General features: G+C 45.7%; 1 protein-coding gene across 2 annotated transcripts in view; it reads left to right on the plus strand.

The window, feature by feature from the left end:
- Positions 1-1,093: 1,093 nt before the first annotated feature.
- Positions 1,094-15,988, plus strand: part of NR5A2 (nuclear receptor subfamily 5 group A member 2) — a 126,855-nt gene continuing 111,960 nt past the window's right edge. Inside the window, exons 1-3 of one of the 2 annotated variants that reach the window (XM_090049100.1) lie at positions 1,094-1,300; positions 12,537-12,668; positions 14,598-14,716. In XM_090049100.1, coding sequence (XP_089905226.1) covers positions 1,237-1,300; positions 12,537-12,668; positions 14,598-14,716 — 315 coding nt within the window. In that variant the 5' untranslated portion in view covers positions 1,094-1,236. Of the gene's footprint in view, positions 1,301-12,325; positions 12,457-12,536; positions 12,669-14,597; positions 14,717-15,988 lie in introns of those variants that run through there. The other variant, XM_090049101.1, reaches the window with a different exon arrangement.

Consider the following 15,988-nt stretch of genomic DNA (forward strand, 5'->3'; position numbering starts at 1 on the left):
CAAATTAATAATGTAAATTAGGCACAATGGATTTGATTCTGATCTTGCAAAAAATATCCTGATATGATTCCACTAACTTCAGCTGAGTCATTCTTGATCTTCACTAGCGTGAGAGGAGAAACAGCCCCTAGAAGCAGAATTCTCTCATCAATGAAATGGGTGTAAAGTGCTGCTTAACTCTACTAAAATTGAGTTCCTTTGCATTTACACATTTCTGAACTTGGCCCACTGACAGCTTTGTTGAAATAAATTGTAATGTTCTACAATTTATTTATTTGACAGCCTGACAATATTTCTTTTTAGCAAAATGTTAGTGATACCATTTATTTACATTCTGGGGGCAGTTTTTGCATTAAAGCTGCTTTAATTGGGTACATAGATATTGGCCAAGCATTACAATCCCAGGATACCAGTATTTAACTATGTTGTAAAACCCTACTTTATTAGAAAAATAGCACATGCTCTTAACTAAATGGCTATCATCCAAACACGTTTCCATTCTAATGAGTAGGTACAATAAAATGGTTTTGTCTGACAAAAAAATTCACTGTAGGTTTGCTGATGCTATTACTCTAGGTGTAGCATCCTAAGTAAATTCACAACCTGGTTTAAGGAATTAATGTTTGTTTGCTTTGCCATCTAAGGAATATTTACAAAAACCAAAATAGCCATGCTTGTTGTCCACTGTGCAAAGAGGTGATGACATCGAGAAGACAGGTCACAAGCCTAAGTTTATAGTCATTACGCTTACATTGGTACGGTTTTATCCACTTAGTATGATCTTCTGACCTCAGAACTTTACAACCTTCCACACTCTGTGCTTCATAGCACCTCTCCACTTGCAAGTTAATCATTTCTCTGCCATTATCTGCCAAGAGTTCTTATCTCTGCTGCTGTCACATTATAACAGGGTCCTCTTATCAACCTGTACAAAGTCATGTGACCGTGCCAAACCTATCACAAGTTTCAATTCTTCTGATTAGAAACTATCATGAAATGGGATAGATGGTTTACAGCAGGTCACTAATGTTGGAAAAAGTACAGAGTCCACTGAAAGACATGCTTTCTACTTTCTGAATTCTTGGATAATTTTTTGTTGTTGTTTGTCACGCTGACTTTCACTGAAGGTTATTGTAGCTTGGGTCCCAAGGCCAGAGAAGTTTACAGGCCGCACCTTTTCCCATACCCAATGCTGCATACCCTATACTCAAGGGCACTTTTGATTTGTACCTAATAATGTCTTCTAGTTCTCACACTGGCAACTTCCAGGAATCTATAAAGCATGGACTTACACCGGTTGGTAAGTAACCACTCTCTCTTAGGTTTCTGTTAGGCATTTTGCCTAAATGTACTAACCTGGAGCCTTATCATCTATTCCAAATTAAAAAATCATCATTATTAGAGAACTTAACTCTTTAATTTGTGTTTATAGTTAATCAACAAGAATATCAATCCACTGAGAGCATTTTAAAAAGCTAAGTAAACAGCCAATGATTTAACTGACTCTCTTTTCACCAAGTATGCCATCTGTCCTTATGCTAATCTAAAATAATTGAAAATGCATTGCATAACATTGTTAGGTTTATTATTTATAAAAATTACTAATAGCTGTGCAATTGTACAGAGATTTATAAAATATATACAGATGTACAAAATAGGTTTAACTGAATTGTGTCTTCATTTTGAGTAAAGTCCACTCCATGCACTCTTAGACACATTGTCTGTTTTTGCACAAGTAAAAGAGATGTCAAATACATCTTCAGTTAGGTACTATAAAAAAGGGCAGATAGCCTTCACGGAGCCTGAAAAAGTGGCATTATTTAATATTGCTATGCAATTTGTAAAAACTTGGAAACCCCAGCTTTCTGCCTTGAAAAGCTGGCAGGCATTTATTTTACTGCATTAAAGGTTTTGCAGAATGTGGCATGCTGGTCTGGGTTTTGTTGTGGTTTCACCTGAATGTTTTTTGAGGTTTTTAGGGGCATGCGCTTTACCCCTTGTAGATTCTGCCTGAAATGCTCTCCCTGATTTTCATTTCTATTTACATTATTTCTGATCTTCCTAAAAGTGCTGAGTATCAAGTTATTCTCCCTTACCCCTTCCACAGAGTGCATGGGCACTTACAATAGAGGGTTTGTTTTTTCTAGCATTCTAGAATGGGGGAGCTGAGGTGAAGCTGAGATAATTAAGAGCCCTGAAGTTGTGGAGGAGTCTCGGGTGCATGTACTCAGGACAGCAGAGAAGAACCACAGTGTTGAGAAGCGGACATGCATGTGCCAGGGCTGGAAGGGAAAGAATATCACTTTAGCAGCCATCCAGCTCACCTTGTGCACCCACTGCTCTTCCATGGACTCTTCGTTGCCTTCCAGTTCCCTGCGCTCTCTACTTCTTGCTTGTTCCTGACTATCTTGCAAAGGGACTGCTGCAGCTCTTGCACAGGAGTTGCCTGCAGATGACAAGGCAACCCTGGCAGAGAGATCCTCCACCTCCAGTTTAGAACACCCTGACTGAGCAGCAGGCAGGTAATTCCTCAGCACCATTAAACATGCCACCTATAGAGACAAGTATGCAAGCTCTGAAAGGAGTGGGGGTTTAGCCTGAATTTTTGGGACACAAATTAAAACCTGCATCCCTCCAAGCTGGTTTTCAGCTGGAAAGTTTCTGGGAGGCAGGTCCCCTCCAGTCCATGAGCAACATGCTTGCTTTGATGGCTTGCCCACAGAGGATCTGAGGAACTTTGGGCAGACAGGGCTGGTGGGCTGTGGAGTAAAGATCTTAATTTTCAGGAAATATAGGCAGGAAAATGCAGCTGTATCCTGAGCTGTATCTCTTGGGAGGAGCTGCGGCTATTCCCTCCACTGGAGCCCAGTAGAGTATCGCAGACCAGGACTCTTTTCCAGTAACCAGTGATCAATGAGCCCCAATTTCTCCCTAAGGCAGCGACAGTCCCAGAGGGGCCTAGTACCTCCCTGTTGGGAAGGGTGGCTAGTGGGTCCAAGGAATGATCTCTCCCTCTGAACCAAGGTGTTGTGTTTCATCAGAGCCCGGCACCTGAGATCCTGGGCAGTTTCAGCCCCATACAATCAGCCAGGAGCAACAGGGCATGAGGGCCAGCATGTCCTTGTGCTCTCCAAGGACAGCTTACTTGCCTGCACTAGTGAAATTGACTCCTGCCTTACAGTCAGAAGGCTTCCATAGGAAAACGTCCATCACTATGTAAAATCCGAGATCTCTTAGACTGCAAGCAGGACCCCCACTAACCCATCCTCTTTGGAGCTGCTCCTCTGTCTCCAGCAAAAAAAAAGCCTCTCTACCTTAACTAGATTCAAACAAATGGACCTGATTCCATTCTCTCTCGTGCCAGCGCTTTCACTGCAAACCAGTGTGGGAGACTTAACTGTGCCCCGGTCTGCTTTTGGACATTTTAACAGTCAGAGTTATCGGTTCTCAAACTGTGCGTTGTCAAACTGTGCTGGGGGGCGTTACTCCAGAGATACTGAGAGTTGCTTCTGGCTCAAGGACTGCATATATCTTCCAGATATTGGACTTCTTGACCTGCTGTACTTATCTCCGGTCATTTGGGAGATTTTAATGCAGATGTTCTCAGTTCACTTTAGCAGTCGTCAGTCTGAATGAGGCTAAAGACTGTAGAGGAGCTAAACTGGGCTAGTCCACTACAGACTTTTGGTTCCTGACTTGGTTTAGCATAGAAAGGACTGACCCTCCATCCCCTCGATCTTGTTCTTCAAAAGAGTAAAAATACAAATCATGCTGTAAGGTGCCTCATGTGCTTCAGATCTATCTACATGCAGGCCAGATCCTGAGTTGGTATAAACTAGCATAGCTGTATTGATGTGAGTTTATATGATGTACACTTGTGCTTCACAGATATTGAGCCAAATTCAGCCTGGAGAACACAAAAGTAAATGCCATAGAAGTTTCTGAGTTAAATCCAATGGGAATTCATGTCCTTCGCCAGATCCTGCTCTCTTTTACTTCGGTATGTCAGGAAGACAGCAATCAAAGGCCAGAGAGGGACTCCAGTTTATTACAGTATAATTGAAAATAGAACGTCATCCAGGGATATAAACAGGTCATAAACAATAGCAAGCAGCAAATAAATGCAACTTTCACCAATTTGGTACTCATTCAATACATCTGTATAATTTGCAGGCTATTAGTTGGAAATGGGACAGAAATTAAAGCAGCTGTTCTCATTTACACTAGAATAACTTCTGGGAGGTTAAAGAAATTACACTGATAGAAAACCAGTGTCATTGATCTTTTAGAATCAAGCTTATATTCTAAAGATAAAAGTAGAGAGGAGTGACTTAACTTTCTCTTACTCATTCCCAGTACCTCTTTCCCCTCTGACATAGTAAGCACAACACTTAAGAAGATGGATTTTATTTTATCCTTCACAGCAGTGTAACCCCATTCCTGTCAATTAAATTACTCTTACTTTACACTGGTGTGTAAGGAGAATTAGGGCAGTTGACTTCCATAGGAATTATTCCTTACAACCAGAGCTGCATCTCGTCTTCCCTTGTTGAGTGAATTCACTTTTTACAGTCACAATATTTTTCCATTCACTCCCATGCTCTAAACAATTTAAAAGTAAGTAATGTATACAACCATTTTCTGACATGACTGTAACAGGTCCACTAGTCTAATTTATTCATATCAATCAATTACTAGGTTTATACGAGGAATTAGAATGGATGATCAACTCTAAGACTAATTTACATTTAAGATAAAGGCCTGATTCTACTCCCACAGGTGCTCATGGGAGAATAATTTTTAATGATTTCAGTGAAAGTTGGGTCTAGTCTGGAAAAGTGAGTATAATTGAGAATATAAGCAGACTGCTGCTATGGGTTGGCTGTCTTCGTAAAAAGTGCAGACAATCCAAAAGCCTGAGGCTGAATTGATTCAATTTTTGCAGGTTAGTCCAAGTTGCACAGATTGAACCAATAAGTAAGTGAACAGACATTCACTTTTTATTCCAGAAATAAGTCCCATGCCTGCAGAAGCTGGTGGGGGCCAGGGGCACTAGAGCTGTCGGCTCTGCTGGAGCAGACAGCTTGGGCCAAAAGCTAGCCCACCCACCCTTTGAGAGGGATTGGTGGGTGAGGTACAAGGCATGCTGGGGGACTGTGACGTAACTTGAATTTACAAAGGATCTAGGACAGAAATTCAATAACCTGATTTAACTTAAATTGGTCAAGTGTGATACTATATCCATTCAGCTTTATCTTAAACTGCTTTCAAAATGGTTAAAACCAGTTTATGTACACTGAACTTCTGTTGTGTTACAGATTTGAACCAGTTTCTGATCACTAAACTAATCTCAAGGTTGGCAACTAGGATTCAATAGATCTTAATAGTGCTCAAGGGGTTGTGGAATCCTAAAGTGGACTTTTAAAATAGTCCCTATCTGATTTATAAGCAATACAAAGGCACTTTAATGGAGGACTTTTTTCTTTACTTAGCCTCCTGTCTTAGGTGTTGTCAGTGACACAATAAAAATTTTAGCAGCTTTAACTATGATTATTTAATGAGGTTAACTGTTCCATTAACTTGAAAAACTGGTCACATGGGAAGAGAAACAATAATCTAGTTGTAGCTTCTAACTGAATTTTCCCTGCTTGTATAATATTTACTGCCACCCTAATCTGAATGTACATCCTCAGGATATGACATGATATTATTCCAAAATGGTCTTAGTAGAGTCTGGGAGGAAATATTTCCTGGTATAATTATTAGTTATAATAATTGTGTTTAATACACTTCAACATGCAATGACTAACAAAACTCCAAAGAGTATATACACAGTTAGATATGGATGTAGTGTATCTTTTGTACTGTTGCTAGCTATAATGGAAGTGGGATTTAGTAGGAAATGTGGATTAGAGTCTCAACATTAGTGGACAGTTGTAAATGCATGTCTCGCTGCAAATTCTTGGATTTCCAGCCCCTCCCCCTAGCAGGTCGTATTCAAGCAAACTCCCATTCAAGTTAATGAGGTTAATTTGCCCGAATGAGGACTGCAGGTCTTGTTTATGAGAGAGATTTTGCTACTGCCAGTCTTGATTTATAGTATGTGAAACTCTCCTCAGGAAACTTTTGGAAAGTTAGATCCTGATTGACTGACTTGTAACTTTCTGTTGTAATTTTATATGGGAAATAGTAAGATGACATCCTCAGTGTGCTGGTGTAGCTCTTCAATTCACGACATGACAAAGAGCGTGAGACCAGTAAAACAAGGCAGGTGAAGCAAAGTAACAGCCTGAGTCACCTGCCCTGCAGGGACCTCCGGAATCAACTCTCAAAGAAGAATCATCTTTGTAAAGTGGATGGGGAAATCGCTGCAATTACATAGAGTGCACACACACACACACACGCATATTAATTAACATAGGGATATATTATTAATCTGGGGATATATTATTAATGCAGACCTATTCTTAATATATTACCTGTACGCATTACACAAATCTGCATGGATCGATCTATAACTATCTTTCAGCCATGATTTCTCAAACGTAAACTTTCTGTGTATGTAGTGTTTGTTGAAGCGGTTTACTTTAGGACTTTGTATAGCTTCGTATACGTGTGTGGAGGCATCATATACCAAACATATGCACATATATTAGCGTATATATACATCTGGGAACAAACTGTAATCGTGACAGAGATAAACTTTTTTTGTTTAAATAAAAGTAGTCCAAGCGTCATTAGACAATTGATATGTACGGGGAGTGGAGATGTAAGTGCCTGTTTTGAGATCAAGGTCAGTTGTCTGGGGGGGGGGGAAAGTAATTTCTTCTTTTTTTAAGCCTGCGTCTAAACTGTCGAAATCAAGTGTCTCTTGGGATACAGAGCCATGTCCAGCCCTGATAGGCTCCTTGTTTTATTCACACAAATGTAGAGCTGTATTTCTGGTCTGCTCCAGCCTCACTTTTACTAAGTGATCTGACTAGCTCAGATAAGGAAGCAGCAAGGCGGTCAAAAGACCCTAACCAGAAGAGCAAATAAGCAGCAGTGCAGCTAGCCTGCAATAAGTTTGCAACAGGAAAGGTAAGTGCAAACATAGTAACCAGAATCGCTTTAAATAATAAAGGAAAGTGGCAAGATCAAAAGCTGCGATTTTGCAAACCCTGACAGGAGTAGCGTTTACTCGTCTGGATAACCCAGCTGGGACGTCCGAGTACGATCTCTTTTTACGTGCGAGATTTAAGCATAGGGTCCTTTTGAATCCCTCTCCTCATTGCCTAGTGGGCAAACCTTAAAAACTTTCTAAACATTAAAAAAATGATCAAAGCCGGGACATTTTCCCCTTCAGATGGTTAATGGCAACAGGTCCGGGCTGCATTTTAATCCTGCTGTATTAGCTCATATTTTCCAGATGAAAGTCAAATACTTAATCACAAGGGGGAAAAAAGACCTAGCAGCAGTTCATTGAGAGATCGGCTCTATAGGTGTCTTAATGGCACAGGGGTAAAAGCTGGGGAGAGCTTGCACTTTGCTATTGATGCTATTGGTTCAGTTAATTCCTTTTGCAACCTTTGGGCACGTGTGTTGTTCACATCATAAAATGTACCAAAGGTTGGCTTCGCTGTATCTCAGGCTGCTTTGCAGTTACAGCCTCTCTTTCTCTCTTCCTAAACCCTCCACCTAAGCCTAAACCGGCAGGCTCCCGGTCTGCCTAGCAAAACATTGCCTATAAGAAAGTTGCGTTGCAAACTAGAAGGGAAGCGGTCCCCCCGCAGCCCCTGCTCTAGGTTTGCAGGCGGGTCGATGTTAATGGCAAACAGTGCAAAGGTGAAATGTGTTTTTGAAAGCCCATGATTTTTTTTAGCGACCGGGTTGCAGGGAATCCAGATTGAAACCGGGTGTGTGAAGCGAGGAAGGCAGGATTGAGCCTTGCGGGGTCCCCACCCGGCTGGGCTGGGAGGTCCAAGGTGAAGTCATTACAACACCTCGCCGGTGATGACTCATTTAGCAATAAAAGAAAAACAATCAAAGAAAGCCCCGGCCGCTAACTTAACCAGCTCCCTCTATAAAGCCCTCGCTAAGTTTCACTCTCTGGGGTGTGCGAGGCATCCGTCCATGCCAGTGTGCAGCTGTAAGCTTTATTGTTCTTTAAAAATAGCTGGGCAGTCAATAATTGACTGCTTCGAAACAGTCCTGTCTTTTGGAGTAGGAGGATCGACATCTCGGGAAGACGTCCGCGAAGCACTCAATATAGACCAGTGTAATAGACTTTTGAAAGGACTGATCACCTCTGAGGTACATTTTCCCGGAGCAAGTATTTTAGGCTTGACCCCCCCCCCCCCCCGCCCTCTTGTGTTATTTACATCAGATGCAAAGGGCAGCTTTGTTTTTTTCCCTGCGGTTGACTTTCTAAGGGCTCCTAAAGCACTTGAGTCCCTGCCCGGGGTGCTCAAAGTCCTTCTTCCAAGCAGGGAAGAACTAGGACTTTCTCGGCAAGGATTCGCCCTCCTCCCCTCTGCCTCCTCTGGGCTGGCAGGGGCGTGCTTCGTACTAGCTATATCCGAGAAAGGCAGCTCCTAAAATGCGGTGCTGGAGGTCGAATGGACGGTTCATTTCCCGGAATAAATGTGCCCGGAATACGGGGAAAGGGGAAGGAGGGCTGGGGGAGGGAAGGGCACTTCTCCTGTTGCAAAGAGCTCCCCGCCACTCCGCGCTCCGGGAAGTTGACACAAAATGCCTCCTCTGTTGTGTTGTATTTGGGAGTGTGTGTGTGTGGGGCGGGGGAGATGCATCAGCAAGTGGACTCTGGACAGCGGGGCTGATAATGGCTCTTCCCCCTCCCATCTGACTACAGCCTCCGTTTTTCACCATCTGATAATTTGATAGACTCTGTTTGCAAACGTGCCGCTTTAACAGAGGCGAGGCAGAGGATGCAAACTTCGCTCCTTCCTGAATCTGTCCCTGTAACACCCTTTGGAGTTAGACTTCCCAGCAGCACTTACAGTCTGCTTCCATTTATCTCTGTATGAGGGCTGGGGAGGGGGACAAAAAGTTCCCCATGTCTGCTCTGATCAAGGGCTCCTTTCTGCCAGATTTACCTTTCCGAGAGAAATATACAAATAATATGTGCGTGTATAGTATAAATAATATCTGTGTGTATGTATATATATAATATGATATATAAATAATGTGTATGTAGGTGCATGTATATATAACATGATATATAATGTATGTGTGTATGTATGTATATATAAAATATGATATAGAAATAATGCATGTGTGGGTATGTATATATGTGCGTGTATTTGTGTATATATGTGTGTGTATTTGTGTGTATATATGTGTGTGTACTCATATATTTGTATAAATATACTCTATATATATTCATACATACACACCATATATGTGTGTCTTGATTGAAGCGTGTGTGTGTGTGTGTGTGTGTGTGTGTGTGTATATGTGTATGTATATATATACGCGCGCGCGTTTGGCTCATACACACACACACACACACATATATGAGTGTGTATAATGTGCGTGTGTGGGGGTGTATGGGTGCATATAGGCATACATATATCACGCTGTCTTCAAGATACTTTTTCTGTACGCAAAGGTAGCACACCGTTTGCCCCTGCCTGGTGAGAGACCCATTAAGACTTATCCAACTCTTTGGCCTCTGTAAAGTGCTCGGAAACTGGAGCTCGGGACATAGAAACCAGGAGGGGTTGAAGAAGCCCGTGACTTGAAAAGAACTTAACTCAGCCAAGATTGTGCATTTACATTAACATACATTGGAACAGGGAAACATCACATATTCTCAGTCCATGCTCCTTGTACTGATCAAGGCTGCTGGAGGCTCCCCAAGCCATCATCTTTTATAATTATAATTACACGCGTCAATCAAGACCTTCAGGCAAAGTCAGAACAAGGCAGGCAAACTCAGGAGAGAGCTCACATAAAAAAAGTTTGGATAACTTAGCAAGGAGCGGGGAAGAGATTAGAAGAAAGGGTAATTAAGGTTGCTCAAGGCAATTGCAAGAGCTAAAAGTCCAAGCTAAATTAAATGTAGCCACGAGGGACCAGGTATCATTTATAATGCGTACTGCCCTAAACCGTTACTTCGGAGAAATGGAGATGTGCAATAACTGCTCTAAAGTATTTCCATGCCGGTTAATAACTCGCGGGGCAGCTCTGCGATGCGCAGTCTGAGCTGGGGCCAAGTCGTGCCCCACTGCGGGCAGTGCCCACGCCTGGGTTTCTACCAGGGTTGTCCTGGACAAGCCCAGGGGCTTGGGGAGCAGAGACAGACTGGTCTCGGTGTGGGGAGAGGGAGAAAGTCCGAGCCTGAAGGGCTCGATTTTCCTGGATCGGTGCCCCTCTGGGCCACGGGTCTGCCGGATGGTCTCTGCTGAGCTAAATGAGGGCAGGCTTGCTCCGAGCCCCCTGCCATCCAGCCCCCTCCCCGCCAGAAAGGGCAGAAAAAGCGCACCCTACACTTTTCCGGAAAAAAAAAAAAAACCTTCGCGAGCTGCAGGACCGACGATCCGTTGTGGATACGTATTAATCTAACTTTCCAAGGTCTGCTGTAAATACTGTCATAGGCTCCGGTTTTAATAATCCCTCTCCCGCAGGAGGGAGGCGCGGGAGGCTGAGCTCCCCGGGGGAGCAGCCCGGCGCCTGGCGGGGCGCGCGGGGACGGGGCAGCTGCCGCCTGCCCCTGGGCAGGTCCCCCGGAGGCTCGGCTCAGCTTCCACCCTGCCAGCAGCACGGGCCGGGGACAGAATCACATCCGCGGCAAGGAGGCTTGAAAATCCTGGGCTCATTTAGCCAATTGGTAACAGCAAAGTTTGGGAGTTTTGGTTTTTTTTTCAATAAAGTAAATGCTACGTATAAAAGGCCAGAGCGGCGCGCTCTCATTTCATACCTGCCCAAGAGAAGGGGAGGAAGGAAGACCTCTTCCAGGGGATAGATTCAAGCACCCCACCCCTTGCACCAGGGCTGGATGTATAGATAAAACTTAACTCCCAGCAGAGTTGCTGAGCTAGGAAATGACGGCTTTAGAAACCAGCCTTGATAATGGGCAGGGGGTTTCCTACTTTTTCTCCCAGCGTGGCTCTTTCAAGGGTCTCCCTTGAAACCCACTCGGGGCTCGTCCCCCCGGGCCCCAGCCCGGCTGTCGCTTAGACAGAAAGGGGGAAGGAGCCTCTGCTGCAGCGGCCACACCAAGATCCGCGGTGAATCGGGCTTGGGTGTAGATCCTGTTTTGAGTGGCTCCGCAGGAAAAGTTCAGATGAACTGGACACCGAGCCCGTTGTCGCCTGTTGAAGGACCTTTGTCTGGCGGCACCTGGGCGGTGAATAAATGAAGGCAACGACACCGCGTTACAGTGGGGGAGCTGGGTGCTGCCTGCAGCCCCTTCTCGCTTTGTTAGGTGCGTTTTAGTGCTCAACCCGTTTTGCTTCAAAGGAGGAACCCGTGCGTTATTACCACTGCTTTTATGGGGCGGGAGGTTGGGGGGGAGGAATAAAACGCGTCTAATCTCAATAAATACCTAATAAAATATCTATAAAGATATAAAACATCTGAACGGCTAATGGGGCGGTCATGCATTGGCAGCTCCCCACACTCCTGGGGCCCGGGCGGCAGATATGGAGTGAAGTTACGCCCTGCCTTGCCACTGCACGCGGCTTTCAAATCCTCCAGTAAATGTCCCGATCCCTGTCCCCGGAGAGCTGGCAGGACGGATCCGGCTTCTGGAGTCCGAGAAATGCTGTGGGACCCGCTCCCGGGAAGGGGGTCTGGGGCCCTCGCCGGGGCTGGGAGGTGGGAAACTGAGGCTGAGCCAGCCCCTGCTCGGCTCTGTAGACTCATAGCTTGTCAGGGGGCTAGAAGGGACCTGGTGGATCATCGGGTCCAGCCCCCGGCGCTGGCAGGAAGAGCTCAAGTGACCCCAGCGAGGTGACCCTTCGTGGGGGCAGGGAGACGCCGGGGGCGCAGGTGCAGCTTGGCAAAGCCCCCCCCCTCCCCCCGGTCGGGAGGCCTCAGCTCCGCGCACGGCCGGCCCTCGAGGGGGTCAGAGCCAGACGAGCCCCGCGGTGAGGGTGCGGTGAGGGCGGCGGGCGACGAAGGGGCAGGGCCCCGCACCTCCGGGGCCGAGCGGGCGGCGCGAGGCGAGGAGGCTTTACCAACCGCGAGGCAGGGGCGGAGGCAGGGGAAGGGGCAGGGGAGGCTTTGGGGAGGGCGCTCATTGGCTGGCGGGGCGCCCCCCCCCCCCGAAGCCCTCACACACTCGCTATCTCCCACCCCCGCCCCCGGCCCCGGCAGCCGGCTGGGAAGCGCCGCTTCTCCCCGCCCGGGCGCGGACGCGGCTGCCGGGAAGGTCCCAACTTCGCAACTCCGGGAGCCGCCGGCCCCGCATGGCTCGGGCCGCCGGGCCGCCGCTCTGAGCCGCCGGGCCAGGTGCGCGGGGGCAGGGGCGAGGGCGCGGGGGCGGGGGGCAGCGCTGCCGGCCCCACCTAAACCTCTGCTGCCGTGTCCAGGTGCGGGTGCCCCGGAGGCGCGCGGAGCCCCGAGCCCGGCCCGCCCGGTCATGCTGCCCAAAGTGGAGACGGAAGCCCTGGGACTCGCCCGGTCGAATGGGGAACAGGGGCAGATGCCGGAAAACATGCAAGGTAAGGGGCGCGCGGCCGCCCCCTTCTCCTCCTCCCCCGGGCCAAGTTGGCTCAACTTCCCCCGCCGCGGGGCACAGGCGGCCCGATCCCCGAAGTTGGTCCCGCGGGGGCTGCGCGGGGATCCGCATCCCGGGGCCGCGGGCTCGCGCTCCGAGGCGGCGGCCGCTGGGATCCGGCCGCTCGCCGAGACCGCCCCCCCCCCCGGCCACAGTTTTATTCCCTCCCGCGCGGGGAGATGGGGGAGCCGGTGCTTGCCCGAGGCAGGCAAAGGGCGGGCGGGCGGGCGGGGAGAGGGGCAAGGAGCCTCTGCCCACCTGTCCGGACCTGGCCCCGCGCTGCTCGGGGCAGGGCCGCACCCCGGGGCAGGCTCCGGGCTCTTCCCCGCTGCTTCGGGACCTCGCGGCTCTCCCCTCCCGTCCCAGCCGCCTTCCCCGCTCCCTCCCCCCCACACCCCCCGCTGCTGGACTCGCCTGTGGTTTTGAATCGCTCGGGCGATTCGATATCGTGACAGCTGCTGGATGCTAGTAAAAGGAGAGGGAAAAAAACCCACCCTAACTTTGCTGCCCCAGGGTCCATCACCGACTCCGCCGCCAGCGCCCAGCCGCTGCGGCGCTCCTGGCCAGGCTCAGCGTCAGGAAAAGGAAAGGGAATAGGCTCAGTGCTGAGCAGCGGGGGCTTCTTTTGGGGAGTCACCAGCTAGTGCTGACTGAGCTCTTCGGTACTGGGAGAGGGAAGAGGGGGGGTTCAGCTCGAGGATCCCTTTCCCTCTCCCGGTTTCGTGTCTTCATTCAGGTCCTTGCGCACCCCTCCTGCTCCTCCTCCTCCTCCTCCTCCCCCCCACTCCTCCTTTCCTCCCACGGGCAGGGGTTTCATTGGATTCCTGCGCGCAGGTTTTCCGAGCGGTTTTTTCTTTTTTTGCCAGTTTTCCTTAAGGCTGTACAGGGATGTTTGGGGAGCTCCGAGTTTGAGACGTACCAGACCTTCCTGTTTACATTCTGGGCATCTTTCAGATCTCGGCAAACACTGCGGTTGCTTGTGTCTCCTAGGATCACGAACCTGAATCGCTGGGGTTTAACTTTGCCTAAACTTCACCATGATGGGAAGGATCTGAAATGAATTAAGCTCCCACGCTTTACCACCCAAAATACACCCAGAGCCCCCTGCATGTCTTTTCTGCTTTGCTTCTCTCTGCTTTGGCGGACTTAAAACAATTTTGGAGGTGAAAGTCAATGGAAAGGGAACCAATCCATTCAAAATACACTTCGTATTCAATCTGATCAATTGGGGCCTTATGGAAAGACAGGATATTGTTACAGGTGGGGTGATGATCAGAATCCAGCATGAATGGTTTGGGGCATCAGGATAGTATCCTAAATTCATCCTGTAAGTGATTTACATTAAACATACCACAAAAGTGCTGGCTATGTTGATTTCAAGTTTAAGTTAGACAAATATTTACAGATTGGTATTCTAACCAAACTTCAAAGAAAACCAGTGGAGTTAAAGTTAATTGAAATACATGAGTAACATTTAATCTTGACAGTTTTCATCCTGACTTTTAAAAGCATGTTTTATGATAAGTGGTGAAATGAAGTGACTTGACTTAGTTTTTGTTTCCATAGGTTGTAGGTTGGTCCAAGAGCACTGCAGTTCTGTCAAACTCTAGCTTTGTTTCTTAGAGTTTAAAACTATGATGTTTATGTTTATGTTCACTTGTTAAGAAGCTCTGTTGCTTTGCTGATAATGAAGAATTGCATGTTCCAATGTGAACTGGTTTTCTTTAAAAAAAGTTTTTATTTAATTTGCAGAGGGTGGTTCTCTCTCATGAATTGTTTCTCCAGATCCCAGTGGATATGATAGTTGGAGAGGGAAAGGATTTGAACTATTTATGTAAATGATCACTGAATGCTTTTTTTTCGCTTTTTCCAGTGTCTCAGTTTAAAATGGTGAATTATTCTTATGATGAAGACCTTGAAGAGCTGTGTCCAGTTTGTGGTGATAAAGTGTCTGGGTACCACTATGGACTTCTCACCTGTGAAAGCTGCAAGGTTTAGTATAAATTACTTAATAGACAATGAAGCAAAATAGTTTCATATAAGTAAAGAAAAAATGTTGGTTTAAAAAAAAAGATGCATAGTTTGGCTTCTTTCTGATTCTTTTGATTTGATTGATGCACAAAATTAAAACAAATCCTCTTCAGAATACAGAAGCCTCTTGGAAAGAGAAAGAGAGAGAAAGAAACTTCATTTGCAGAAATGGAAAAAAACACCAGTCTGGTTGTTTTTCAGTGTGGCTGCCTCTGCCGCTTTTAAATATTTTGTTGTTGTGAAGTGATGTAGTTGTAGAAGGACTTTCATTCCTAACTGTCCTAAATATTGATTTTAGTTGATTTATATACATTCAGAGTATTATTGTTCTGTAGGATAAAGTGAAAAAGTAGTATCTTCAATAAATTTCAACTTTACAAAATCTAATATAGTTGTTCTAAGATGTTAATCTTTCAGTATAACAATATAAAGTTCTGTTGTCATGATTTAATGCTTATTTTTTCTACAAAATAATCTATTTCAGTATTTACTTGGAAACAAACAATGGTAGTCAATAAAAGTTATCTTATAAAATAAAGTGTTAATATAAAAGTATGTACTCACCTTCAATCTAGCCTATTGGAAACTAAATTCATATCTAATGATGTTTACTGTTAAACAAGGAGCCTTTTAAGTAAAAGAAATAATGAAATTCTGTAGAATAGGTTGTCATGAACAAACCTCTTAAGGTTCTATATGATCATTTAAATCAATGCACTGTAAAAACACTTCACTGAATAAGAAGTAAAATGAACCTGGAAAATCGTATTTTTGTAAAAATCTGTAATTAGATATGAATATCAAATATCTGTTATGACTCTGTTATACGCCATAGCTATGTACAATGAGCAGTTACAGTCTGTATTTCTATTATACTTGCATCAACATTCTCATTTACTCCATGTAGGGTCACTTGATATGCAGATTTTAGTCATTTTAGAAATGCTGAAAAATGCATGAAAGATACTGGTCAGCATCAGTATTTCTGGTCCCCATTGTTCGGAATACAGCGGTTTACAGGCAGGTCTCTCCAAGCTTTGACGTAAGTCTGCAAAAACGCAGCACTCATACCAGAAAACCTCCTCAATGGCTTGGCAGTTTTCTCCAGGGTATATCTCGCTGAAATCTAAAATAAACCATGTAACCTCATAAGCACTTGAGTGGTGTTTGAAAAATATTTGACAATGTTTTCCATAAAATAAAATGCTGAAGTCTACTGTTAAAATGAAATGG

This window comes from Crocodylus siamensis, chromosome 5 (genome assembly GCF_052110815.1).
Source record: "Crocodylus siamensis isolate JL-2025a chromosome 5, ASM5211081v1, whole genome shotgun sequence".
Lineage (NCBI taxonomy): Eukaryota > Metazoa > Chordata > Crocodylia > Crocodylidae > Crocodylus > Crocodylus siamensis.